Source organism: Coregonus lavaretus (genome assembly GCF_964263955.1).
Source record: "Coregonus lavaretus genome assembly, chromosome: 39".
Lineage (NCBI taxonomy): Eukaryota > Metazoa > Chordata > Actinopteri > Salmoniformes > Salmonidae > Coregonus > Coregonus lavaretus.
In genome coordinates this window covers 30,526,450-30,554,444 of record NC_140026.1, presented here as the reverse complement: position 1 = coordinate 30,554,444, position 27,995 = coordinate 30,526,450, and the positions used below count along the sequence as shown (strand labels likewise).

At 41.9% G+C, this 27,995-nt stretch overlaps 1 protein-coding gene across 1 annotated transcript in view; it reads left to right on the top strand.

Moving 5' to 3' along the window:
• Positions 1-27,995, top strand: part of etnppl (ethanolamine-phosphate phospho-lyase) — a 43,967-nt gene that overhangs the window by 9,428 nt on the left and 6,544 nt on the right. The window contains exons 4-12 of the mRNA XM_084156438.1: positions 983-1,057; positions 1,541-1,634; positions 3,053-3,169; positions 6,957-7,039; positions 7,380-7,605; positions 8,450-8,604; positions 19,460-19,549; positions 20,254-20,384; positions 20,549-20,619. Of these exons, the coding sequence (XP_084012564.1) occupies positions 983-1,057; positions 1,541-1,634; positions 3,053-3,169; positions 6,957-7,039; positions 7,380-7,605; positions 8,450-8,604; positions 19,460-19,549; positions 20,254-20,384; positions 20,549-20,619 (1,042 nt within the window). The remainder of the gene's footprint in view (positions 1-982; positions 1,058-1,540; positions 1,635-3,052; positions 3,170-6,956; positions 7,040-7,379; positions 7,606-8,449; positions 8,605-19,459; positions 19,550-20,253; positions 20,385-20,548; positions 20,620-27,995) is intronic.

The following is a 27,995-nucleotide window of genomic DNA, read 5'->3' as shown; positions in this document are numbered from 1 at the left end:
GCCTGCCTGTTGACATCACCAGGTGGTAAATTAGTTAAAAGACCAATAAGATATAGCGTTCCAAATCTCTCGGCCAATAACAGCTCATTTTCAGTTTATTTTTATTTTATATATATATATATTTAATTGAAAACAGTCATATTAAGGTACTTAATTGTTACCCAGAAATGGTTTGATATTGAGATAAAAAAATTAAAAAAACTTATTTGGACCTATAAGCCAATTTCCTGCAATTCTACAATTTATCTATGTAGCTAGGGGGAATTATACTATTTTAATGCAAATTTCATGAGATTTTACATATTCTGCCATGGAGCTGAGAGAAAATGTTAAATTTTTTTGGTCATTTAGCAGACACTCTTATCCAGAGCGATTTACAGGAGCAATTAGGATTAAGTGCCTTGCTCAAGGGCACATCGACAGATTTTTCACAGAGTCGGCTCAGGGATTTGAACCAACGACCTTTCCGTTACTGGCCCAACACTCTTAACCACTAGCCATGTTGCAGTTTTAAAGCACATTTCCTGCAATTCTATGCATTTTGCCATGGCTAATGCTGTGTTCTTATGCTCAAGCATAATAACAAAATCAAAACTGCTAAATTAATTTTGAATTCTCCCTGACTGTCTAGCTTTTATTTTGGTGATTGGTAGTTCTCAAAGATTATATTATTAAAAAATATAGAGGTCTATTATATTTTCTACATACTATATATCTGGTTTTAGTTGTTTAAGTTTACACTGAAAGCGCATTTCCATCCCAAAAATGTTTATTAAAAAAAACATTTTTGATGGTATGGTTATCCAATAATTTGGATGGTATGGTTATCCAATAATTTGCAACAATAGATGGCCATTCTATCCCTTTATGCAGGGCTGTTAAATATAAACTCTTGTTATGCTTAACTGTGATATCCAGGACCAAGCCTGTGTATTCTGTGGTGACTGTGTAACTGAAGTGAACTTTGCCCTTTGAACTTCAGCTCCGAAGCCAACGACCTGGCCCTCAGACTGGCCTGGGAGTACACAGGCCACAAAGACATCATAACGTTGGACAAGTAAGTCAACACTGTGGGTATAGGCTTTGGTGTTTGCGACAAGTGAAAAGTTTGCACCTGTTAAATTCTAGGGGGAATAAAACATAAAAGGAAGAACAGAAGGTAAAATTAAAACCAGGATCTGATCTTAATTTAAAGAAGAAGTGTACATACAGAGTTTAAAAACATTGTCTCTCTCCAATAATAACATCTGCATACTTTGCACAGTTGCAAATGCTTTGTAAATGTTTCTCTCTAGAGCAGTAAAAACACTAACTAACCCAGACTCGTCTTAGATAATATGCCATCTGGTCCAAATGTTAATTATTTTGCTAACGTGATTTTTTGTGTGCGCTAAATGTGCATATGTGTTAGAGAGTTCTATGATCAATGTTCACTTATAACACATCATTAACCGAATTTACCCTAGATTTAATTGAGAATCTGGTATTTCATCTGTCACCATCAGTTTTTCTCATTTTTTCCATGTTCCTCTATTTGCAGTGCATATCACGGCCATGTGTCATCGCTCATTAACATCAGCCCCTATAAATTTCACCAGCTGGCCAATGCAGAGCAGAGCAAATCTGTTCACGTGGTGAGTGTCCCTGTCCGTCTGCCACCGCAGAATGAAAACATCATGACTCAACATGCTCCATTGGATTTGACAGGGTAGTGTGTACGTGTGTGAAACAGGCATAGTAGCGTAGTAAGCAATAACTCCCACAGGTCATGTACCTGTTCTTATTCTGATAAGATACGTACTGTTTTAAGGCTCCGTTTCTCTTTGATGCAGAGATAAAGTGGCAGAGTGTGTTCCTAAGATCAGTCAGCTGTTTCCCTTGATATCACAGATGAAGTCTGATGTGGCTGGTTGTAGAATATCCTCCTATAATGTTACATGCTACGTGAACTAAGTCAGCCTGTCTCACCACCTTGTATGGATTATTCTTGTGGGTTGATATAAGAAATTGTCTCGCTAAACTGAGAACCGGAAAATCCAGCAACACTTATTTTGAACTGCAAGATAGAATATGTACATACTGTATATGAAGTTTGTACCAATGTAATTACTTACCAACTAAATTGTGTAGCTTGCTTGTTTAACAGTAACATGCCTGGTCCCAGTTCTGTTTGAGCGATCATGTGTCACTCCTTGTCACTCATTTGTCAGGAGTTGACATCATAGCACAAACAGATCTGGCACCAGGCTAATGTTTGAATAGCCTACCCAGGGGTGAAAGTAAGCCGGTCCGGTCCGGGTTCACCAGCAAAAGAAATAGTGGGCGTACATCATACCGGTAAAACATGAGCGTATCACAAGAATTGAAACAAAGATGGCAAGAAATCTGTAGGCTATTACACCATCATTTATCATTACCGCCTATCAGTCACATGACATTTTTTTGAATGGACTTATAAATGGGTGGTATACACTCCAAAATGCGGAGTGGTTCAACGTGAACACTCCAATTTTGCCAAGACAGAGATGACTGTCCGGAACCGAGACGCGCATCTACAGCAGTGGACGCATCAATCAATTCAGGCTACAAGTGTGTCTAAAGACAATCGCCAAATGTCATTTCACTTTTTGGTGTTTTAATAGACGTCTCTTTCCATTCATCAAATGGCAGGTGCACAGTGAACTGTTTTAGATGCTGGAATTATTTTAGAGTGGCGAATGTTCACAGGTAGCCTTCTTTTTTAAGTGATTTGTTTGACAATCAGACGAAAACATCATGCCTGGTTGTGTTCATGCCACATTAAAAAGGTATACATTTTTACAGTTAAATTACATGTCTTTACTATTAGAACCATAAAAAATTCTGTGCATGCACACATAGGAGTTCCAGTACCGGGAAGAAATTAAATCTACTCTCACCCCTGAGCTGCTTTATGCTAGATCCTAGCATCCCTAGGTTCATTGCTCTTTAGACTGATTGCTCAGATGGTTTTTCACATACTGTGCTTTTTTGAAATATGTTCCAACTGTGTTCTTTTCCTCAATTCCCCTAGGCTCTGAGCCCTGACCTCTACAGAGGCAACTATAGACAAGACCATCCAGACCCCGCCACAGCATATGCCGATGACGTCAACATTCTTATACAGAAAGCCCATGAGAAAGGCCACAAGGTACAAAATAAAAAATGGTCTCATAGTCTGGGTAATCTAACCTAGAGTATCTAATGCCTGCAAATAGGGCTGGGCGATATGGCCTAAAAATCATATCGCCATTTTTTCAAACTTATGGGCGATTCACGATATACATCGACATTTTTTTAAAGCTTTCTCTAAATAAGCTTTGCTGCAAAAATTAAAGGTCAATACACTGCATGTAACATTAACACCCACTAATCATTTAAGTATTTTATCAAAATAGTTTAACCTGCTTTTTTGCAATAATCATGATCTGGCTTTCAAGTCTGTTTATGAAAATGCCATTTTTGTTACAAATCTAACAGAACCATGCACAATGCACTTCGTGTAGCAGGCATTATAGAAAATTAACACAGGTCTCATAAACAATCTCTCAAGCACAAGCCCACGTGCTAGTGAGTAGCCAGCTAATCTTTATATTTAAAGTCTAGCCAACTTGGGTCTATTTGCTTGCTAACAAGGTAGAACAGTTGAACTGTTATGATTACACCCTCCTGTCCATCTCCAACTGTTTGAACAACATAGCCTATTCACTTTGTTAAGATATTGAAAAGTGGCCTACCTGGTTATGATGCTTATTTCTCAAAATAAGAACAAGTTGCCAATTCCTGATGTAAATGCATCTTTAAATGCTCGCATTTATAAAACACAGACTACACAGCTAGGACATGACAGTCTGTGGCTAAAATGCTGCTAGCGGTGAGCATACATTTTCCACAATCATGTTCATCGATACTCTCGTTATAGTGTACCACAGTATGAGTCATAATACCCATAAAACCTAGCAGTCAAACAGGGAAATGGTTCCAATCATTTTCCACCATTATTTTTTCCCATAAGGGATTTTAGAAACACTTAAAATAAGGGCTGTGTTTCGTGTGACATTTTGATAACCGTGTAAATCTCTCTAGGACAAGATGACTTATCAATATATTCGCCCCCCCCCCCCAAAAAAAAAAAAAAAAAAGACATGCTAATTAGCTGCTAATGTGGTTATCATAAAGAACTACCAAAGCCATGATGATCTGGACGAGACTGCCGAATCTAGGCAAAAGCAAAGAATCTCTGGATGAACTATCTGATGTTAGCTAAATGTAGTACTGAATATATTGGCTACATTTCTTTAAATAGACAATTCTGTGAACTGTCTTGTACAAGTTTATATTGACACAATACCTATTAGCAAAGGTGTCAGCTGGAGATGACGTGCAGGAGCTTGCAGGGATTTGTAGTTTTGCATGATGTCTACTTTGATGCTAATTAGCATTTTCGAATCTGAGAGTAAATAGAGCCAGTGCCTTCGGAAAGTATTCAGACCCCTTGACTTTTTCCACATTTTGTTATGTTACACAGGATACAGAAGGTGTAAACGGTACAGTGAACTGGTTACTTGCATAGTGGAGTATTTTGTTTAGACATGAACTAAACAATGAACCATAATCTCTAATGCCGCATTCAAAAAAAACTGGGAACTCGATTTGAACGGTCATCCAACTCAGAATTCCAACTCGGGAACTCGGCCTCTTTCTAGAGCTCCTACACAGATCATAAACATAATGTTAGCTAGCGAGCCACCCAGCTAGCTAACAGTACACTTTAAGTTGCAATTAAAATGACTTTCTGACAAAATTGGAAACTTATAATATTTACATTTACATTTTAGCAGACGCTCTTATCCAGAGCGACTTACAGTTAGTGAACAAATTTTTTTTTTTTTATACTGGCCCCCCGTGGGAATCGAACCCACAACCCTGGCGTTGCAAACGCCATGCTCTATCAACTGAGCTATATCCCTGCCGGCCATTCCCTCCCCTACCCTGGGCCAATTGTGCGCCGCCCATGAGTCTCCCGGTCACGGCCGGCTGCGACAGAGCCTGGATTCGAACCAGGATCTCTAGTGGCACAGTTAGCACTGTGATGCAGTGCCTTAGACCACTGCGCCACTCAGGAGTTCAATATCTGAAAATGTAGCTAGACTCTTACCTGTATACATGGATGAACGCTTCTCCTTCTGTCATGGATGCCATGATTGCCCTTAGTTTGAAGATGTAATCCGGAGACAGGTATTTTATACAACTGCCTTCTTTCTGTGTTCGCTTGGTGGACTCTCTCCGCATTTGGCAATCATCTCTCTGCTTCCAATGGGCATTCCACTGATTTCAAAACTCGGTCAACTTCCGTGACAAAGACACCGTTTCTTCCCCACCATTGTCATCAGAAGACTCTACAATGTCTGGTTCAATTAAAATGTTTTTACCTAAATCAGGGCTTTACTCATTGTCTGATTCATTTTCAGAGTCAGAGAGAGTCAACATGGCATGATCATCCTCCATAAAGTAGTCCATCACAACGTTTTCCTACTGAGCTTTGTCAATAGCGCATTTAACTTCAGGGAAGCAATGTTGAGAGCAGTAGCAAAACTTTTTCAGTTCTTCATGAAATATTTGGAAAAAAGCCGCGGTAGACAGGATTATCCACACATACTTAGCAGCTCATGTTATAGACAGAAGCATGCTACATGGCAGACCAATCCGAACTCATCTCTCGGCATTTCCAGCCAATCCATTATCTCAGCCAATCATGGCTAGCGGGAAGGTTCCTGTATTTTTCCGTTGCTTAACCAACTTGGCTCGTTATTTAACAATTTTATTTGTATTTACAGATGGCATACAAGTTTGTTATTAAGGCACATGAAAGGTCACATGTTCCATAAGGCATTTCTGCCAAAAAAACATATTTTTATTGATATGCCTCTCCTGTGAAGTAGTGACGTGCGACATACGCCTAGTTTCTTGAAACGGGTCACATTTATCTACAGTAGATGGCAGTCTGTCTAGGCTTTAGGTACCTGCACAGGATGTCTGAAAGATGTGGTCTTCAAATCTGGACTGTACTTCTAAGTTCTTCTAATGTTTTGCAGTCCAGTGTTGTTTTTCTTTACATAAAACAGCTTAACTATTTACCCATCACACTATGTAGAACATTTGAGGTGCTCAGTTCTGGTTTGCTCCTGCCTAAGTCAAGCACTGCCCAAACACAAAGGAAGTTGCCGGTTTTTTCCCCCAACACAGGCAATAATAATTGTATCTTTCACCCCTCCTTCTTTTATCCCTCCCGTCTTTCCTATCTCTTCTCTTGCTGTTTCTCCCACTCTCAGGTCAGGGCCGAGAATGGGCTGCATAGAGGAATTCCACAGACCTGCCTGTCCCCAGGTTACACTGATTCACAGGGGCTCTTGTGGAGCCTCGCAGGGCCAATGATACTGGCTGGTTTAACCCTCTGTTCCAGGAAAAACCTGGGAGATCCACAACCAAATCCAATGGAAGGTCCCATCTTTACTTTCTGAGGTCAATCTTGCCCAGTTCAGTAGCAAGATGGAAGTGATGGCAGCCCTGGAAGGCAAAGCGATGGCAATGGATGGATTCCAATGCAGTTCTCACAGAAGACAAACCAGCCTAATGGACCTTTTGCTGTATGATGCAGTCTCATCTTATCCCTTTAACCATATATTTTTCATGTTGTTGCTATTGAGCATTTAAGGATTTGTGAGATTGTTTTCTTCCTGGCTGGGAGTGGCTTCCTGGACAACTTAAATGTTGGCCAAAAAGTGAGACTCCACTGTCATGAAAAAAGGGAGAGAGGAATTCACAGGTTCATAGACCTGGGACACTACCTGGGACATGCCAAAGTCTTTCCCCTATCTGTGTGTGTTGACATAAGGGGAGACATGGTGTTGGGTCTGATGTGCTCTTCTCTTGTGCAGATTGCTGCTTTTATTGCAGAGTCGCTGCAGAGTTGTGGTGGGCAAGTCATTCCCCCTGCAGGCTACTTCCAGAAAGTGGCACAGTATGTACCAAGAGACTGCATTTACTCACTCTAAGACCCCATTTACACCTGCTATTGTTGGATTGCGATTGGACCATTGCCACACCGAAATTGGGTGTTATAAGATACATTGTGATCTGATTGGCAATCTGGTAACTTTTTGGTGTGAATTGGCTATCATTTACATTATTGTTATTTAGGAAAGAGCACAAGAGGAAACTTTTAATTTGATGTATTTTTGTGTTGCATTGTTGCTCAAGCAAATACATGTGTTGTTTTGTAGCTGAAAAATTGCAGCAATGTGTGTGTGTGTATGTGCACGCATACTTCCATACCACTGCACTGTTCCTCTCCCCCACAGACATGTCCACAAGGCTGGTGGCCTATTCATCGCTGACGAGGTGCAGGTGGGATTCGGGCGTGTTGGCACCCACTTCTGGGCCTTCCAGCTACAGGGAGAGGACTTTGTGCCTGACATTGTCACCATGGGCAAACCCATCGGCAACGGGCACCCCATGTCATGTGTGGTCACCACAAAAGAGGTAGCAGAGGCCTTCAAGAACTCTGGCATGGAGTACTTCAACACAGTAAGAGGATTAGCAACCAAGTGGTTACATAAATGGTCAAATGTTAACATAACTGTTCCTAATGTTTGTACACTCAGTGTATTTACAATTAGTTAGCTTCACTCTTTTGCTAGCTACCAAACACTCCTTCCTTCATGCCTCCAAAGGTGACGAGGTGGAATGAAGGAAGGAGTGTTTGGTAGCTAGCAAAAGAGTGAAGCTAACTAATTGTACATACACTGAGTGTACCAAACATTAGGAACACCTTCCTAATATTGAGTTGCCCCCCTCCCCTTTGCCCTCAGAACAACCTTAATTCATCGGGGCATGGATTCTACAAGGTGTCGAAAGCGTTCCACAGGGATGTTGGCCCATGTTGACTCCAATGCTTCCCACAGTTGTGTCAAGCTGGATGTCCTTTGGGTGGTGGACCATTCTTGATACACACAGGAAACTGTTGAGGGTGAAAAACCCAGCAGTGTTGCAGTTCTTGACACTACCATACCCTGTTCAAGGGCACATAAATATTTTTTCTTGCCCATTCACCCTCTGAATGACACACATACACAATCCATGTCTCAATTGTCTCAAGGCTTAAAAATCCTTCTTTAACCTGTCTCCTCCCCAACAACTACACTGATTGAAGTGGATTTAACAAGTGGCATCAATAAGGTATCATAGCTTTCAACTGGATTCACCTGGTCATTCTATGTCATGGAAAGAGCAGGTGTCCTTAATGTTTTGTATACTCAGTATAAATGTAAATAGGCTAACTGTAGTTCGCTAGCTAATTTGGCCAATTCCCAGCAGATTTGTCTTCCAGTTGTACATGAACTGACTGTTTTCTGCTTCTTGGATTTGCCAGTTTGGCGGTAACCCTGTGTCCTGTGCCATTGGTCTGGCTGTGCTGGACGTGATTGAGAAAGAGGATCTCCAAGGCAACGCGCTGCGCGTGGGGGGCTACCTGACACGACTGCTGGAGCAGCAGAAGGAGAAGCATCCACTGGTGGGGGATATCAGGTACACACACACACACTGCACCGTCCGCAACCGCAGGGCTCTCCATAGGGTGGTGTGGTCAGCCCAATGCATCACCGGGAGCACACTCACCGGGAGCACACTGCCTGCACTTCAGGACATCTACAGCACCCAGTGTTACAGGAAGGCCAAGATGATCATCAAGAACATCAGCCACCCGAGCCACGGCCTGTTGTTCACCCCTCTATCGTCCAGAAGACAAGGTCAGTACAGGTGCATCAAAGCTGGGACCGAGAGACTGAAAATCAGCTTCTATCGCAAGGCCATCAGACTGTTAAATAGCCATCGCTAGCCGGCTTCCACCCAGTACCCTGCCCTGAACTTAGTCACTGTCATTAGTCGGCTACCACCCCGTTACTCAACCCTACACCTTAGAGGCTACTGCCCTATGTACATAGACATGGAACACTGGTCACTTTAATAATGTTTACATGCTGTTTTACCCATATCATATGTATATACTCTATTCTAGTCAAGGCCATCCTATTCAACTATTGCTGTACATATATTATTATATCCACGTATTCTTCAGATATACTACATATTGTATCAACATACTGTCCATAAAGTATATACAGTTGAAGTCGGAAGTTTACATACACCTTAGCTAAATACATTTAAACTCAGTTTTTCACAATTCCTGACATTTTATCCTAGTAAAGATTCCCTGTCTTAAGTCAGTTAGGATCACCACTTTATTTTAAGAATGTGAAATGTCAGAATAATAGTAGAGAGAATTATTTATTTCAGCTTTTATTTCTTTCATCACATTCCCAGTGGGTCAGAAGTTTACGTACACTCATTTAGTATTTGGTAGCATTGCCTTTAAATTGCTTAACTTGAGTCAAACGTTTCGGGTAGCCTTCCACAAGCTTCCCACAATAAGTTGGGTGAATTTTGGCCCATTCCTCCTGACACAGCTGGTGTAACTGAGTTAGGTTTGTAGGCCTCCTTGCTTGCACATGCTTTTTCAGTTCTGCCCACAAATTTTCTATAGGATTGAGGTCAGGGCTTTGTGATGGCCACTCCAATACCTTGACTTTGTTGTCCTTAAGCCATTTTGCCACAACTTTGGAAGTATGCTTGGGGTCATTGTCCATTTGGAAGACCCATTTGCGACCAAGCTTTAACTTCCTGACTGATGTCTTGAGATGTTGCTTCAATATATCCACATAATTTTCTTTCCTCATGATGCCATCTATTTTGTGAAGTGCACCAGTCCCTCCTGCAGCAAAGCACCCCCACAGCATGATGCTGCCACCACCGTGCTTCACGGTTGGGATGGTGTTCTTTGGCTTGCAAGGACCCCCTTTTTCCTCCAAACATAACGATGGTCATTATGGCCAAACAGTTCTATTTTTGTTTCATCAGACCAGAGGACATTTCTCCAAAAGGTACGATCTTTGTCCCCATGTGCAGTTGCAAACCGTAGTCTGTCTTTTTTATGGCGGTTTTGGAGCAGTGGCTTCTTCCTTGCTGAGCGGCCTTTTAGGTTATGTTGATATAGGACTCGTTTCACTGTGGATATAGATACTTTTGTACCTGTTTCCTCCAGCATCTTCACAAGGTCCTTTGCTGTTGTTCTGGGATTGATTTGCACTTTTCGCACAAAAGTATGTTCATCTCTAGGAGCGGTATGACAGCTGCGTGGTCCCATGGTGTTTATACTTGCGTACTATTGTTTGTACAGATGAACGTGCTACCTTCAGGCGTTTGGAAATTGCTCCCAAGGATGAACCAGACTTGTGGAGGTCTACAATTGTTTTTCTGAGGTCTTGGCTGATTTCTTTTGATTTTCCCATGATGTCAAGCAAAGAGGCACTGAGTTTGAAGGTATGCCTTGAAATACATCCACAGGTACACCTCCAATTGACTCAAATGATGTCAATTAGCCTATCAGAAGCTTCTAAAGCAATGACATCATTTTCTGGAATTTTCCAAGCTGTTTAAATGCACAGTCAACGTAGTGTATGTAAACTTCTGACCCACTGGAATTGTGATACAGTGAATTATAGGTGAAATAATCTGTCTGTAAACAATTGTTGGAAAAATTACTTGTGTCATGCACAAAGTAGATGTCCTAACCGACTTGCCAAAACTATAGTTTGTTAAAAATAAATTTGTGGAGTGGTTGAAAAACGAGTTTTAATGACTCCAACCTAAGTGTATGTAAACTTCAGACTTCAACTGTATATATATATATATATATATATATATATATACAGTGGGGGAAAAAAGTATTTAGTCAGCCACCAATTGTGCAAGTTCTCCCACTTAAAAAGATGAGAGAGGCCTGTAATTTTCATCATAGATACACGTCAACTATGACAGACAAATTGAGAAAAAAAAATACAGAAAATCACATTGCAGGATTTTTTATGAATTTATTTGCAAATTATGGTGGAAAATAAGTATTTGGTCACCTACAAACAAGCAAGATTTCTGGCTCTCACATACCTGTAACAACTTCTTTAAGAGGCTCCTCTGTCCTCCACTCGTTATTAATGGCACCTGTTTGAACTTGTTATCAGTAAAAGACACCTGTCCACAACTTCAAACAGTCACACTCCAAACTCCACTATGGCCAAGACCAAAGAGCTGTCAAAGGACACCAGAAACAAAATTGTAGACCTGCACCAGGCTGGGAAGACTGAATCTGCAATAGGTAAGCAGCTTGGTTTGAAGAAATCAACTGTGGGAGCAATTATTAGGAAATGGAAGACATACAAGACCACTGATAATCTCCATCGATCTGGGGCTCCACACAAGATCTCACCCCGTGGGGTCAAAATGATCACAAGAACCACACGGGGGGACCTAGTGAATGACCTGCAGAGAGCTGGGACCAAAGTAACAAAGCCTACCATCAGTAACACACTACGCCGCCAGGGACTCAAATCCTGCAGTGCAAACGTGTCCCCCTGCTTAAGCCAGTACATGTCCAGGCCCGTCTGAAGTTTGTTAGAGTGCATTTGGATGATCCAGAAGAGGATTGGGAGAATGTCATATGGTCAGATGAAACCAAAATATAACTTTTTGGTAAAAACTCAACTCGTCGTGTTTGGAGGACAAAGAATGCTGAGTTGCATCCAAAGAACACCATACCTACTGTGAAGCATGGGGGTGGAAACATCATGCTTTGGGGCTGTTTTTCTGCAAAGGGACCAGGACGACTGATCCGTGTAAAGGAAAGAATGAATGGGGCCATGTATCGTGAGATTTTGAGTGAAAACCTCCTTCCATCAGCAAGGGCATTGAAGATGAAACATGGCTGGGTCTTTCAGCATGACAATGATCCCAAACACACCGCCCGGGCAACGAAGGAGTGGCTTCGTAAGAAGCATTTCAAGGTCCTGGAGTGGCCTAGCCAGTCTCCAGATCTCAACCCCATAGAAAATCTTTGGAGGGAGTTGAAAGTCCGTGTTGCCCAGCGACAGCCCCAAAACCAGATACCAGCAAAGTGTGTGAAAACCTTGTGAAGACTTACAGAAAACGTTTGACCTGTGTCATTGCCACAAAGGGTATATAACAAAGTATTGAGAAACTTTTGTTATTGACCAAATACTTATTTTCCACCATAATTCGCAAATAAATTTATTAAAAATCCTACAATGTGATTTTCTGGATTTTTTTTCCTCATTTTGTCTGTCATAGTTGACGTGTACCTATGATGAAAATTACAGGCCTCTCTCATCTTTTTAAGTGGGAGAACTTGCACAATTGGTGGCTGACTAAATAATTTTTTCCCCCACTGTATATATATTTATATATATATATATATATATATATATATATATATATATATATACAGTGAAGGAAAAAAGTATTTGATCCCCTGCTGATTTTGTACGTTTGCCCACTGACAGGATTTGCATTTTAATGAGGGAAATAAGTATTTGACCCCTCTACAAAACATGACTTAGTACTTGGTGGCAAAACCCTTGTTGGCAATCACATAGGTCAGACGTTTCTTGTAGTTGGCCACCAGGTTTACACACATCTCAGGATGGATTTTGTCCCACTCCTCTTTGCAGATCTTCTCCAAGTCATTAAGGTTTCGAGGCTGACGTTTGGCAACTCGAACCTTCAGCTCCCTCCACAGATTTTCTATGGGATTAAGGTCTGGAGACTGGCTAGGCCACTCCAGGACCTTAATGTGCTTCTTCTTGAGCCACTCCTTTGTTGCCTTGGCCGTGTGTTTTGGGTCATTGTCATGCTGGAATACCCATCCACAACCCATTTTCAATGCCCTGGCTGAGGGAAGGAGGTTCTCACCCAAGATTTGACGGTACATGGCCCCATCCATCGTCCCTTTGATGCGGTGAAGTTGTCCTGTCCCCTTAGCAGAAAAACACCCCCAAAGCATAATGTTTCCACCTCCATGTTTGACGGTGGGGATGGTGTTCTTGGGGTCATAGGCAGCATTCCTCCTCCTCCAAACACGGCGAGTTGAGTTGTGCCAAAGAGCTCGATTTTGGTCTCATCTGACCACAACACTTTCACCCAGTTCTCCTCTGAATCATTCAGATGTTCATTGGCAAACTTCAGACGGGCCTGTATATGTGCTTTCTTGAGCAGGGGGATCTTGCGGGCGCTGCAGGATTTCAGTCCTTCACAGCGTAGTGTGTTACCAATTGTTTTCTTGGTGACTATAGTCCCAGCTGCCTTGAGATCATTGACAAGATCCTCCCGTGTAGTTCTGGGCTGATACCTCACTGTTCTCATGATCATTGCAACTCCACGAGGTGACATCTTGCATGGAGCCCCAGGCCGAGGGAGATTGACAGTTCTTTTGTGTTTCTTCCATTTGCGAATAATCGCACCAACTGTTGTCACCTTCTCACCAAGCTGCTTGGCGATGGTCTTGTAGCCCACTCCAGCCTTGTGTAGGTCTGCAATCTTGTTCCTGACATCCTTGGAGAGCTCTTTGGTCTTGGCCATGGTGGAGCGTTTGGAATCTGATTGATTGATTGCTTCTGTACACAGGTGTCTTTTATACAGGTAACAAGCTGAGATTAGGAGCACTCCCTTTAAGAGTGTGCTCCTAATCTCAGCTCGTTACCTGTATAAAAGACACCTGGGAGCCAGAAATCTTTCTGATTGAGAGGGGGTCAAATACTTATTTCCCTCATTAAAATGCTAATCAATTTATAACATTTTTGACATGAGTTTTTCTGGATTTTGTTGTTGTTATTCTTTCTCTCACTGTTCAAATAAACCTACCATTAAAATTACAGACTGATCATTTCTTTGTCATTGGGCAAACATACAAAATCAGCAGGGGATCAAATACTTTTTTCCCTCACTGTATTTATTCAAATAGCCACCCTTTGCCTTGATGACAGCTTTGTACACTCTTAGTATTCTCTCAACCAGCTTCACCTGCAATGCTTTTCCAACAGTCTTGAAGGAGTTCCCACATATGCTGAGCACTGCTTTTCCTTGTCATTGTCCTGTTAAAAACAAATGATAGTCCCACTAAGCCGAAACCAGATGGGATGGCGTGTCGGTGCAGAATGCTGTGGTAGCCATTCTGGTTAAGTGTGCCTTGAATTCTAAATAAATCACAGACAGTGTCACCAGCAAAGAACCCCCACACCATAACACATCCTCCTCCATGCTTTACGGTGGGAAATACACATGCAGAGATCATCCGTTCACCCACACCGCATCTCACAAAGACGCAGCGGTTGGAACCAAAAATGTAAAATATGGACTCCAGACCGAAGGACAGATTTCCACCGGTCTAATGTCCATTGCTTGTGTTTCTTGGCCCAAGCAAGTATCTTCTTCTTATTGGTGTCCTTTAGTAGTGGTTTCTTTGCAGCAATTCGACCATGAAGGCCTGATTCACACAGTCTCATCTGAACAGTTGATGTTGAGATGTGTCTGTTACTTGAACTCTGTGAAGCATTTGTTTGGGCTGCAATTTCTGAGGCTGGTAACTCCAATTAACTTATCCTCTGTAGCAGAGGTAACTCTGGGACTTCCATTCCTGCGGCGGTCCTCATGAGAGCCAGTTTCATCATAGCGCTTCATGGATTTTGCGACTGCACTTGAAATGTTCCGTATTGACTGACCTTCATGTCTTAATGTAATGATGGACTGTCATTTCTCTTTGCTTATTTGAGCTGTTCTTGCCATAATATGTACTTGGTATTTTACCAAATAGGGCTATCTTCTGTATACCCCTCCTACCTTGTCACAACACAACTGATTGGCTCAAACGCATTAAGAAGGAAAGAAATTCCACAAATTAACTTTTAAGAAGGCACACCTGTTAATTGAAATGCATTCCAGGTGACTACCTCATGAAGCTGGTTGAGAGAATGCCAAGAGTGTGCAAAGCTGTCATCAAGGCAAAGGGTTGCTATTTGAAGTATCTCAAATAGAAAATATATTTTGATTTGTTTAACATTTTTTTGGTTACTACATAACATATGTGTTATTTCATAGTTTTGATGTAGAACATTGTAAAAATAAAGAACCATTGAATGAGTAGGTGTTCTAATTCTTTGACCAGTAATGTATATACACTGCTCAAAAAAATAAAGGGAACACTTAAACAACACATCCTAGATCTGAATGAATGAAATAATCTTAATAAATACTTTTTTCTTTACATAGTTGAATGTGCTGACAACAAAATCACACAAAAATTATCAATGGAAATCAAATGTATCAACCCATGGAGGTCTGGATTTGGAGTCACCCTCAAAATTAAAGTGGAAAACCACACTACAGGCTGATCCAACTTTGATGTAATGTCCTTAAAACAAGTCAAAATGAGGCTCAGTAGTGTGTGTGGCCTCCACGTGCCTGTATGACCTCCCTACAACACCTGGGCATGCTCCTGATGAGGTGGCGGATGGTCTCCTGAGGGATCTCCTCCCAGACCTGGACTAAAGCATCCGCCAACTCCTGGACAGTCTGTGGTGCAACGTGGCGTTGGTGGATGGAGCGAGACATGATGTCCCAGATGTGCTCAATTGGATTCAGGTCTGGGGAACGGGTGGGCCAGTCCATAGCATCAATGCCTTCCTCTTGCAGGAACTGCTGACACACTCCAGCCACATGAGGTCTAGCATTGTCTTGCATTAGGAGGAACCCAGGGCCAACCGCACCAGCATATGGTCTCACAAGGGGTCTGAGGATCTCATCTCGGTACCTAATGGCAGTCAGGCTACCTCTGGCGAGCACATGGAGGGCTGTGCGGCCCCCCAAAGAAATGCCACCCCACACCATGACTGACCCACCGCCAAACCGGTCATGCTGGAGGATGTTGTAGGCAGCAGAACGTTCTCCAGACTCTGTCACATCTGTCACATGTGCTCAGTGTGAACCTGCTTTCATCTGTGAAGAGCACAGGGCGCCAGTGGCGAATTTGCCAATCTTGGTGTTCTCTGGCAAATGCCAAACGTCCTGCACGGTGTTGGGCTGTAAGCACAACCCCCACCTGTGGACGTCGGGCCCTCATACCACCCTCATGGAGTCTGTTTCTGACCATTTGAGCAGACACATGCACATTTGTGGCCTGCTGGAGGTCATTTTGCAGGGCTCTGGCAGTGCTCCTCCTGCTCCTCCTTGCACAAAGGCGGAGGTAGCGGTCCTGCTGCTGGGTTGTTGCCCTCCTATGGCCTCCTCCACGTCTCCTGATGTACTGGCCTGTCTCCTGGTAGCGCCTCCATGCTCTGGACACTACGCTGACAGACACAGCAAACCTTCTTGCCACAGCTCGCATTGATGTGCCATCCTGGATGAGCTGCACTACCTGAGCCACTTGTGTGGGTTGTAGACTCCGTCTCATGCTACCACTAGAGTGAAAGCACCGCCAGCATTCAAAAGTGACCAAAACATCAGCCAGGAAGCATAGGAACTGAGAAGTGGTCACCACCTGCAGAACCACTTCTTTATTGGGGGTGTCTTGCTAATTGCCTATAATTTCCACCTGTTGTCTATTCCATTTGCACAACAGCATGTGAAATGTATTGTCAATCAGTGTTGCTTCCTAAGTGGACAGTTTGATTTCACAGAAGTGTGATTGACTTGGAGTTACATTGTGTTGTTTAAGTGTTCCCTTTATTGTTTTGAGCAGTGTATATAAACCTGCATTCGGAAAGTATTCAGACCCCTTGACTTTCTCCACAATACCCCACAATGACAAAGCACAAACAGTTTAACAGAAATATCACATTTACCTAAGTTTTCAGACCCTTTACTCAGTACTGTGTTGAAGCACCTTTGGCAGCGATTACAGCCTTGAGTCTTCTTGGGTATAACGCTACAAACTTGGCACACCTGTATTTGGGGAGTTTCTCCCATTCTTCTCTGCAGATCCTCTCAAGCTCTGTCAAGATGGATGGGGAGCATCGCTGCACAGCTATTTTCAGGTCTCTCAAGAGATGTTCGATCGGGTTCAAGTCCGGGCTCTGGCTGGGACACTCAAGGACATTCAGAGACTTGTCCCGAAGCCACTCCTGCGTTGTCTTGGCTGTGTGCTTAGGGTCGTTGTCCTGTTGTTAGGTGAACCTTTTCCCCAGTCTGAGGTCCTGAGTGCTCTCGAGCAGGTTTTCATCAAGGATCTCTCTGTACTTTGCTCCATTCATCTTTCCCTTGATCCTGACTAGTCTCCAAGTCCCTGCCGCTGAAAAACATCCCCACAGCATGATGCTGCCACCACCATGCTTCACCGTAGGTATGGTGCCAGGTTTCCTCCGGACGTGACGCTTGGCATTCAGGCCAATGAGTTGGTTGTTGGTTGACTTGGTTTCATCAGACCAGAGAATCTTGTTTCTCATGGTCTGAGAGTCCTTTAGGTGCCATTTGGCAAACTCCAAGTGGGCTGTTATGTGCCTTTTACTGAGGAGTGGCTTCCGTCTGGCCACTCTACCATAAAGGCCTGATTGGTGGAGTGCTGCAGAGATTGTTGTCCTTCTGGAACGTTCTCCCATCTCCACAGAGGAGCTCTGGAGCTCTGTCAGAGTGACCATCGGGTTCTTGGTCACCACCCTGACCAAGGCTCTTCTCCACCGATTGCTAAGTTTGGCCATGCTGCCAGCTCTAGGAAGAGCGTCTGTGGTTCCAAACTTCTTCCATTTAAGAATGATGGAGGCCACTGTGGTCTTCGGGACATCAATGCTGCAGAAATGTTTTGGTACCCTTCCCCAGATCTCTGCCTCGACACAATCCTGTCTCGGAGCTCTACGGACAATTCCTTCGCCTCATGGCATGGTTTTTGCTCTGACATGCGATGTCAACTGTGGGACATTATATAGACAGGTGTGTGCCTTTCCAAATCATGTCCAATCAACTTAATTTACCACAGGTGGACTCCAATCAAGTTTTAGAAACAGCTCAAGGATGATCAATGGAAACAGGATGCACCTGAGCTCAATTTCGAGTCTCATAGCAAAGGGTCTGAATACTTATGTAAGTAAGGTATTTCTGTTTTTTATTTTTAATACATTTGCAAAAATATGAAAAACCTATTTTTACTTCGTCATTATGGGGTATTGTGTGTAGATTTATAAAGAAAAAAATATATTTAATCCATTTTACAACAAGGCTGTAATGTAACAAAATGTGGAAAAAGTTAAGGGGTGTGAATACTTTCCGAATACACTGTATATATATATTTATACTCCGGACTCCAACATTGCTCGTCCTAATATTTCTCTATTTCTTAATTCCATTATTTTACTTTTAGATTTGTATGTATTGTTAGATATTATTGCACTGTTGGAGCTAGGAACACAAGCATTTCGCTACACCCGCAATAACATCTGCTACATATGTGTATGCGACCAATAACATTTTATTTTATTTGACAGACACACAGGGAAAAACGTCCACTGGCAAGAGATATCAAGTAGGCCTACTCACTTAACTAAGGGGGAGAGAGGCTTATCATCTGAGCCTGATACTGACTTCCTCATATTGCGATAGCTTAGAGCTCTACACATTAACCATTTATCATGTATTTGGGTGTCACCATTGTGTTTCAGTATTTGCAGATATACAACATGAATAATGTCTTTGTTCAGAAAAATAATAAAATTGGGTTTTAAACAATATGGTAACGTAAAGTTTGGGGCAAGTAAAAGCTTTAATCTGACACTCAATAATTTGACTAAGTATTACAAAACATTTTGTGTATACTGAATAAACCACTGATCTATATACCAATATACACAATACCAATGCTTTTACCACTAGTAGTGATGGGCACCAATACTGATAATTTGATATGGCAAGGCATATTGTGATATTGGTTGATCCTTCCTGTTATCCTGTTATCCTTCCTATTATGTAAAAATACTAACTTGACTGCTACTGCATGCACAAAACCCTTCTAACAGGCTCTCAACTTAGCATACTTAATTGGCTGCTAATGTTATGTTATAAAATGTTATGTGCAATTAACGGTAGATAGGCTTCCCATTCTATTCAAACTGGTTGAGAAGGTTTTAGACTCCTTTAGGGAAAGTCCATACTGATATCAGTTGCATCTTTCCAGTTGGTGCCTATCACTCACTATTACAATACGCCAATGTACATATCCAGTGTCAAATCCAATGTAGTCCTGTGTAGCTCGGTTGGTAGAGCATGGTGTTTGCAACGCCAGGGTTGTGGGTTTGTTTCCCACGGGGGACCAGTATGAAGAAAAAAAAATGTATGGATAAGAGCGTCTGCTAAATGACTAAAATGTAAAATTTACCCTGAAACCAATAGAGGATTCTTAGAAATGCAGCTGGTAACAACATGTTTAACATGACAGAGTTTCAGAAAAGCTCTGTGTGTGTCAGGGGTCAGACTGTGATGATGTAATGTCTGATAGGGGTCGTGGCCTGTTTGTTGGGGCGGAGCTTGTGAGAGATCGGGTGAAACTGACCCCTGCTACAGCGGAAGCCCAGGACGTCATTTACAAGTGAGTGAATCATTAAGCCCTTTTTAGACATTTATAAAACGTACATTTTAGCATATGGTCAGTTCTTAAAATGAGATAAAACACAGTTTTTAAAATGTCTGCACATTTATCAAGCTGTGTAAATCACACATAGAAGCATGTTTTATCAGTTAGAATAATGTTAAATCAAATAGCACATTTTCAAATCAATTTTAAGGTTTTTAATTCAGAATTTGCCATGGATTCCGACGTATGCACAACTTAGGATCAGTTCTGTGAGTATTTTAGAGGCCCATGTTGGTTTAGGTTTCAAACATCACATGATACCGGTGACGTGTCATATTGTAATGATCTCAATAAAAGTTAATAAATTGAGCAATCCAGAAGCACACATGAACTACGTGCAGTTATATGAGCATATTAAGACCGAAAACCATTGGGCACGTCCTCCTAGTTGTAGTGTTACCACAATGGTTATGTAAATGTTTGGGCATACTCATCATTGCCAGCCATCTCAACCCCATTGTAAACATGGCTATAGTTGGCTGTACTATAGTAAACTAAACCATAGTATGTTGCTCTTGGGGGATGAAGTCAAGAAACATATCTTCTCTTGAAAATGTGAATTGTAATTGACCAAGAAGAGACTTGTAGACCCAGAACAGATATTGCAGTATGCTAGTTTCATTAGGACAAATATGGAGTTCCAAGCTCTGTCTCCCCAGACTGAAGGAACAACACATCCTGCTAAGTGCAGATGGTCCTCACCGCAATGTCCTCAAATTCAAACCACCCATGTGCTTCTCTGAGGAGGACGCCGACATGGTCGTGGAAAAGATTGACCAGATTCTCACAGGTACTCTTAATGCCCTCTGTGTTTGTGGGCTGTTGTCTGGAAAGTAGCAGAAACCACATCCTTCTTTCTATCTCGTCCATTATTCAAAATGCTTGTAGTGTAATGTCACTGTGGTGCCACGGCAAGAAGTTTTATTATGAGTCATTTTTTTTCTTTTTTTACAGACATTGAGAAGGCGTTAGGGTTACAAATGCCCTCCACAGTACATACAGAGAATGGAAGCAGTAAGAGAAATGTAAGTATTGCCCAGTTCATACAGGCCCTAGCTCCTTCCCCTCAATCCCTTTGGCATTCACATATCTAATTTTAGCAGTACCAGTGTGTCGCCAGTGATTATGTTAATGTTTGTGTTATTTTTTGGGAACTGTGTTTCCATAGCTAGGGCTGACACTTAGGACTTGAGAAGAGCAGAATCAACAAACTCTGCATCATCTACAGTGAGGGAAAAAAGTATTTGATCCCCTGCTGATTTTGTACGTTTGTCCACTGACAAAGACATGATCAGTCTATAATTTTAATGGTAGGTTTATTTGAAAAGTGTACTTGATGGCAAAACCCTTGTTGGCAATCACAGAGGTCAGACGTTTCTTGTAGTTGGCCACCAGGTTTGCACACATCTCAGGAGGGATTTTGTCCCACTCCTCTTTGCAGATCTTCTCCAAGTCATTAAGGTTTCGAGGCTGACGTTTGGCAACTCGAACCTTCAGCTCCCTCCACAGATTTTCTATGGGATTAAGGTCTGGAGACTGGCTAGGCCACTCCAGGACCTTAATGTGTTTCTTCTTGAGCCACTCCTTTGTTGCCTTGGCCGTGTGTTTTGGGTCATTGTCATGCTGGAATACCCATCCACGATCCATTTTCAATGCCCTGGCTGAGGGAAGGAGGTTCTCACCCAAGATTTGACGGTACATGGCGCCATCCATCGTCCCTTTATGCGGTGAAGTTGTCCTGTCCCCTTAGCAGAAAAACACCCCCAAAGCATAATGTTTCCACCTCCATGTTTGACGGTGGGGATGGTGTTCTTGGGTTCATAGGCAGCATTCCTCCTCCTCCAAACACGGCGAGTTGAGTTGATGCCAAAGAGCTCGATTTTGGTCTCATCTGACCACAACACTTTCACCCAGTTCTCCTCTGAATCATTCAGATTTCAGTCCTTCACGGCGTAGTGTGTTACCAATTGCTTTCTTGGTGACTATGGTCCCAGCTGCCTTGAGGTCATTGACTAGATCCTCCCGTGTAGTTCTGGGCTGATTCCTCACCGTTCTCATGATCATTGCAACTCCACGAGGTGAGATCTTGCATGGAGCCCCAGGCCGAGGGAGATTGACAGTTATTTTGTGTTTCTTCCATTTGCGAATAATCGCACCAACTGTTGTCACCTTCTCACCAAGCTGCTTGCCGATGGTCTTGTAGACCATTCCAGCCTTGTGTAGGTCTACAATCTTGTCCCTGACATCCTTGGAGAGCTCTTTGGTCTTGGCCATGGTGGAGAATTTGGAATCTGATTGATTGATTGCTTCTGTGGACAGGTGTCTTTTATACAGGTAACAAACTGAGATTAGGAGCACTCCCTTTAAGAGTGTGCTCCTAATCTCAGCTCGTTACCTGTATAAAAGACACCTGGGAGCCAGAAATCTTTCTGATTGAGAGGGGGTCAAATACTTATTTCCCTCATTAAAATGCAAATCAATTTATAACATTTTTGACATGCGTTTTTCTGGATTTTGTTGTTGTTATTCTGTCTCTCACTGTTCAAACAAACCTACCATTAAAATTATAGACTGATTATTTATTTGTCAGTGGGCAAACGTACAAAATCAGCAGGGGATCAAATACTTTTTTCCCTCACTGTATACAGTTGCGTTGTGAGAAGGTGGTAACCCATGTTCACAGTTAGCCATTGTTATTTAAATGCTAGCTGAAAAGTACTAGTGGCCTCGCCTTGGTCCCCAGTCAGAGCAGGTCATTAACCATAATGGTGCATTTACACTAAAGATTTACCACACACCAGGGTGTCACCAGTGTTTTATGTTAATGTCCTCTAGTCAGTCCCTCTAGGATTCTGTGATTGCCCATTTTTGGGCAAAATTAACAATATCCAGCATATTATATCACTTCCCATTTACCGCATAATATGGTTAAATCAAGCCACACATCAAACTTTTTCCCACGTCAGCGCATTTTTGCAACAAATTGGACAAAATCATTGCATATTGCCATGCAAACTGTCAGAATTGCCGCAGCAAAACCAAGTATTTTTGCCTGCAAATATCACAAAAAGTCCCCGCAAAATCTTGGAAGGACTGTCTAGTGTAATTGTTTCCATCAGGAGTGTGACACTAAAGACTTGGGGCGAGCAGAATCAACAACCTCTGAATCAACAAGAGAGTTGCTTTGTGAGAAGATGTTAAAGTTCAGTTAGCCATTGTTTATGTAATTGCCAACTGAATAGTACCAGTGGCCTTGCCTTGGCTTCAAATCAGAGCAGGTCCGCCGGAACCATGGCCCACAAATCAATAAATAATAATTACGTTATACATATCTATGTACACATCAATTACACAATACATGTGAATCATATGAAACAAACATATTCTTCAGTAGAAAAGGCCCTCTAACATCCACCTGAATTGCCATAACTCAACGAACTTTAAGGACTTTTGGAGTTTATTCCACATGAGCAAAAAAACTAAAAGCAGATTTACCTAACTTCGGTGGAGATTGAAGGGATCTCCAGGGTTAGTCATCGCTGAGTCCGGGTCTGGTAACTAATACGTCTGAAGGCTAACAATGAAGTAAGGTATGGTGGAAGATCATGCAAAATGGCTTTATAGACAAAAAGAGCGCAATGTTTCGATCTACTGAGGAATCATTGTGTAAGACAAATCAGAAAGGCTAAATCTGATTATTATGTAATTGACCTTTCGGATTGTAATGGGAACCCGGCTACATTCTGGAAAACTGTCAAATCCCTGAAGGGTTCTACTTCCTCCTCTCTGCCACAATTAATTCATTCAGACACTCGCCTCTTTATGGAAAAAAATGCCATCATTGATGCATTTAATCACCATTTTATTTATCTTTGAAAGAACTTCTAAGCCTATACACAATTATATTAGGCTGGATGCTGATAGGGGAAACTTGTGGAATGATCAGAGAAATAATAGTCAAACCTTTTCTCCATAAATGCGGGGATATTATGATCTTAATAATTATCGCCACATTTCAAGGCTTCCTTGTCTAGCTCAGATTCTTGAATCCTTGGTAAATGTACAACTTTTTTATCTGAGAAATGTATTTTGAATGTAAACCAATCAGGGTTTAGGCCTGGGCACAGCACTATTTCAGCAACCACGTTAGTTGTTAATGATCTTGTCAATGCTTTAGACACTAAAATGAAATGTGCTGCTTTTTTTGTGGACCTGTCAAAAGCATTTGATACTGTTGATCACACTATTTAAGTACATAAAGGTGGTCAGGGGTCGTTTTTGGGACCTGTTCTCTTCACTATTTACAGTGAATTGCAAAAGTATTCATCCCCCTTGGCGTTTCTCCTATGTTGTTGCATTACAACCTGTAATTTAAATGGATTTTTATTTTTATGTGTTTCATGTAATGGACATACACAAAATAGTCCAAAATGGTGAAGTGAAATTAAAAATAAAAATTTCTAAAAATGCTAAAAAATAAATAACGGAAAAGTGGTACGTGCATATGTATTCACCCCCTTTGCTATGAAGCCTCTAAATAACATCTGGTACAACCAATTACCTTCAGAAGTCACATAGTTAGTTAAATAAAGTCCACCTGTGTGCAATCTAAGTGTCACATGATCTCAGTATATATACACCTGTTCTGAAAGGCCCCAAAGTCTGCAACACCACTAAGCAAGGGGCACCACCAAGCAAGCGGCACCATGAAGACCAAGGAGCTCTCCAAACAGGTCAGGAACAAAGTTGTGGAGAAGTACAGATCAGGGTTGGGTTATAAAAAAATATCTGAAACTTTGAACATCCCAAGGAGCACCATTAAGTCCATCATTAAAAAATGAAAGAAATGGCACCACAACAAACCTGCCAAGAGAGGGCCACCCACCAAAACTCACGGACCAGGCAAGGAGGGCATTAATCAGAGGCAACAAAGAGACCAAAGATAACCCTAAAGGAGCTGCAAAGCTCCACAGCGTAGATTGGAGTATCTGTCCATAGGACCACTTTAAGCCGTACACTCCACAGAGCTGGGCTTTAGGAAGAGTGGCCAGAAAAAAGCCATTGCTTAAAGAAGAAAAATAAGCAAACACGTTCGGTGTTCGCTGAAAGGCATGTGGGAGGCTCCCCAAACATATGGAAGAAGGTACTCTGGTCAGATGAGACTAAAATTGAGCTTTTTGGAAATCAAGGAAAACACTATGTCTGGCGCAAATCCAAAACCTATAATCTCCCCGAGAACACCATCCCCACAGTGAAGCATGGTGGTGGCAGCATCATGCTGTGGGAAACTGGTCAGAATTGAAGGAATGATGGATGGCGCTAAATACAGGGAAATTCTTGAGGGAAACCTTTTTCAGTCTTCCAGAGATTTGAGACTGGGACGGAGGTTTACCTTCCAGCAGGACAATGACCCTAAGCATACTGCTAAAGCAACATTCGAGTGGTTTAAGGGGAAACATTTAAATGTCTTGAAATGGCCTAGTCAAAGCCCAGACCTCAATCCAATTGAGAATCTGTGGAATGACTTAAAGATTGCTGTACACCAGCGGAACCCATCCAACGTGAAGGAGCTGGAGCGGTTTTGGGGGGGGGGGGGGGATGAATAGTTATGCACGCTCAAGTGTTCTGTTTTTTTGTATTTTTTCTTGTTTGTTTCACCCCCAAAAATATTTTGCATCTTCAAAGTGGTTGGCATGTTATGTAAATCAAATGATACAAACCCCCAAAAAATCAATTTTAATTCCAGGTTGTAAGGCAACAAAATAGGAAAAATGCCAAGGGGGGTGAATACTTTCGCAAGCCACTGTATATGAACACCATTGGTCAATCCGTATTTATTTTTTTACTTAATCTATATGCGGATGTTACTATTTCCCCGACTGCTGATCTGCCTGTGTCAAAACTACAGTCAGATTTTATATGCAGGAATCCCTTGCTGATTTAAATTGTATGCTTAAGACGGGCAAAACGAAGTACATGTTGTTTTTAAACTCTCGTTCAAATCAACTACATGTTCACTCATTAGATGGTTCTCCAATCGAACGTGTTCACACACATAAATACTTAGGCATTTGGATTTATATGGATTTGACGTTTAAAAAACATATAGATAAGCTGATTAAGAAGCTAAGATTTAAAGTTGGCCTTTCCTACAGAAACAGATCGTGCCTTTCTCTAAGCAGTAGGATGCAGATTATTCAGTCAACCTTTTTATATGTTCTTGATTATGGTGATATTGTTTATCAAAGTGCAGCTGCTACTACTCTTAAACCTTAGGATGCCATCTACCATAGTGCCCTTCATTTTGTTACAGGTGACAGTTTTGATACTCATCACTGCATCCTGTATCAAAAGGTTGACTGTACTTCGCTAAAGAGCCGTAGATCTCTACATTACTACCTTTTTGTTTACTAGGCCCTACTTCATCAACTTCTGTCTTATCTAACTGCTGCTGAAGTATACACACCTGAGTTGCCTAACCCGTTCACAGGATATTTTAACTCTTGAGGTTCCTAAGGTCTTCACCGGGCTAGATAAATCTGCTTTTAGTTTTAATGCACTGTATTGCTGGAACAAAATTCAAAATGCATTTCATCTTGATGTTCCGGTGCCATTCAGGCAATTTAAAGTATTGATTTGGGACTTATTTGTGGAGGAATGTAACTGTTTTTCTGGGTGATTTGTGATGTTTTTTTTGTTAGTTTTTTGCGCTTCCCATGACTTTGTTTTTGTATTTTAATATATATACAGTACCAGTCAAAAGTCTGGACACACCTACTCATTCAAGGGTTTTTCTTTGCCTTGATGACAGCTTTGCACATTCTTGGCATTCTCTCAACCAGCTTCATGAGGAATGCTTTTCCAACAGTCTTGAAGGAGTTCCCACTTATACTGAGCACTTGTTGGCTGCTTTTCCTTCACTCTGCGGTCCAACTCATCCCAAACCATCGCAATTGGGTTGAGGTCGGGTGATTGTGGAGGCCAGGTCATCTGATGCAGCACTCCATCACTCTCCTTCTTGGTCAAATAGCCCTTACACAGCCTGGAGGTGTGTTTTCGGTCATTGTCCTGTTGAAAAACAAATGATAGTCCCACTAAGCGCAAACCAGATGGGATGGCGTATCGCTGCAGAATGCAGTGTTAGCCATACTGGTTAAGTGTGCCTTGAATTGTAAATAAATCACAGACAGTATCGTCAGCAAAGTACCCCCACACATCACACCTCCTCCTTCATGCTTCACAGTGGGAACCACACATGCGGAGATTATCCGTTCACCTATTCTGCGTCTCACAAAGATACGGCGGTTTAACCAAAAATCCACCGGTCTAATGTCCATTGCTCATGTTTCTTGGCCCAAGAAACTATCTTCTTCTTATTGGTGTCTGATTATTGAATCAGACCATGAAGGCCTGATTCATGCAGTCTCCTCTGAACAGTTGATGTTGAGATGTGTCTGTTACTTGAACTCTGAGAAACATTTATTTGGGCTGCAATCTGAGGTGCAGTTAACGCTAATGAACTTATCCTCTGCAGCAGAGGTAACTCTGGGTCTTCCTTTCCTGTGGCGTTCGTCATGAGAGCCAGTTTCATCATAGCGCTTGATGGTTTTTGCGACTGCTCTTGAAGAAACGTTCAAAGTTCTTGAAATGTTCCGCATTGACTGACCTTCATGTCTTAAAAGTAATGATGGACTGTCATTTCTCTTTGCTTATTTGAGCTGTTCTTGCCATAATATGGACTTCGTGTTTTACCAAATAGGGCTAACTTCTGTATACCACCCCTACCTTTTCACAACACAACTGATTGGACACACCTACTAATTCCAGGGTTTTTCTTTATTTTACTATTTTCTACATTGTAGAATAATAGTGAAGACATCAAAACTATGAAATAACACATATGGAATCGTATTAACCAAAAAAGTGTTAAACACATCAAAATATATGTTATATTTGAGATTCTTCAAAATTAGCCACCCTTTGCCTTGATGACAGCTTTGCATACTATTGGCATTCTCTGGAGCTCTGTCAGAGTGACCATCGGGTTCTTGGTCACCTCCCTGACCAAGGCCCTTCTCCCCCGATTCCTCAGTTTGGCCGGGCGGCCAGCTCTATGAAGAGTCTTGGTGGTTCCAAACTTCTTCTATTTAAGAATGTTGGAGGCCACTGTGTTCTTGGGGACCTTCAATGTTGCAGAAATGTTTTGGTACCCTCGACACAATCCTGTCTCGGAGCTCTAAGGAGAATTCCTTCGACCTCATGGCTTGGTTTTTGCTCTGACATGCACTGTCAACTGTGGTACCTTATATAGACAGGTGTGTGTGTTTCCAAATCATGTCCAATCAATTGAATTGACCACAGGTGGACTCCAATCAAGTTATCGAAACAGCTCAAGGATGAT